At 49.5% G+C, this 1,235-nt stretch overlaps 1 protein-coding gene across 1 annotated transcript; it reads right to left on the bottom strand.

The window, feature by feature from the left end:
* Positions 1–10: 10 nt before the first annotated feature.
* On the bottom strand, positions 11–455 carry LOC141816507 (putative mitochondrial protein AtMg01110; the record flags this gene model as incomplete). Its single annotated transcript, XM_074704278.1, has 1 exon — positions 11–455. A coding segment is annotated over exon 1 (445 nt), but the record flags the coding sequence as incomplete, so codon positions are not given.
* Positions 456–1,235: the final 780 nt, after the last annotated feature.

Below are 1,235 nucleotides of genomic sequence, written 5' to 3'. Positions count from 1 at the left end.
AGAAGCTCACGATACTGTTGAGCCACAGCTTTATGGGCAATGACGATATCGTCACCCAACAAAGCATAATCCGTTAAAGGGGGGGTTCTCCCTCTGTCAACCAACCATGCTGCCAGCCACACCATATAATGATGTGATAGGCTGAAAAGCGCCCAAGAGCCGTAATAGCCTAATGGCTGTCCTGTTGAAAACGTACAGATTGTTCGGAACTTCCCAACCAATGGGGGGCCGACACAAAAGGACGACAACGCTAACGAGCCATTGACAATGCATGAAGCCAGAGTAGGCCCAAAGAGACACGCTATTACATCGTGAATCACGGGCACTGGCCACCGATCAGTCGCAGAAGACAAGTCAAAGGAGTCAACCTCCAGTGGCCGCTTCTGTGAGAGCCGATGTAGAGGACCTTCTTGTCGAAAGGTCCCATCACAGGGTAGGCGGGATAAGACCCGCATCGCCCAATCATGCACAGGAAACAAGAGACGCTGCCGCATATAGTTACCTATAGCAAATATACGTCTCTTACCAGCATTTATATTCTTTTAGGCGAGGGAACAAGCCAACCGTCCTGGTCGCAAGAAAACACTATCGAAGGCTGTTGCCAGCTCATCGAATACCGGTCCCACAAATAATTCGTAGAACCGTAGGTCTGACCACCCGTGTAGTATACTGGCGGTCCAAGGGCCATAAGGTCCTTGAGGTCCACAGGATACCCGGGGAGAAGACACCGTCTTGAAAACCATGAATCACACGAATATCGAAGGCAAAGGATGCCACCTCATATTGAAATGAAGTCAATATGTTAGGTACAGCCTTACGCCCAGCGAATTGGCGATCATCGTTGGGGACGGACTTCCAGGCTCTACTCTATATCTGCCCAGGAGAACCCTTTATTCAAAGGAACCCGTGAGATCCAGGGAAGATAGAGAGGTTGTATTGAGCTAAAAGCACTTTTGATAAGGCTCCTCCTTAACTCCTTCTATATCAGTTGGGCCAGTCACAATAGAACTCAAAGTGGCCTTGCGTATCCGCGCAGCCAACTTAATAATCCTACAGATACTAAACCACGATAGGTATAGTCGGACAATAAAATCACCCCGAGCCCCCCGGTTGCGAATACACTTCCGGTGGTGGGGAGGAATGATAGTCGGGATCCCTGCCCGGCTCAATGACACATAGATAGGAAACTGACCCCGATCACTGACTGATCCAGCATAGTATTGTTGGAGATGGAC

The sequence above is a fragment of the Curcuma longa genome, unplaced genomic scaffold, assembly GCF_044706935.1.
Source record: "Curcuma longa cultivar G26 ecotype Majalengka, Jawa Barat unplaced genomic scaffold, ITB_CL_G26_1.1 contig_17067, whole genome shotgun sequence".
Taxonomy (NCBI): Eukaryota; Viridiplantae; Streptophyta; class Magnoliopsida; order Zingiberales; family Zingiberaceae; genus Curcuma; species Curcuma longa.
Note: the sequence above shows the minus strand (reverse complement) of the source record. Positions and strands in the feature narration are given on the sequence as shown.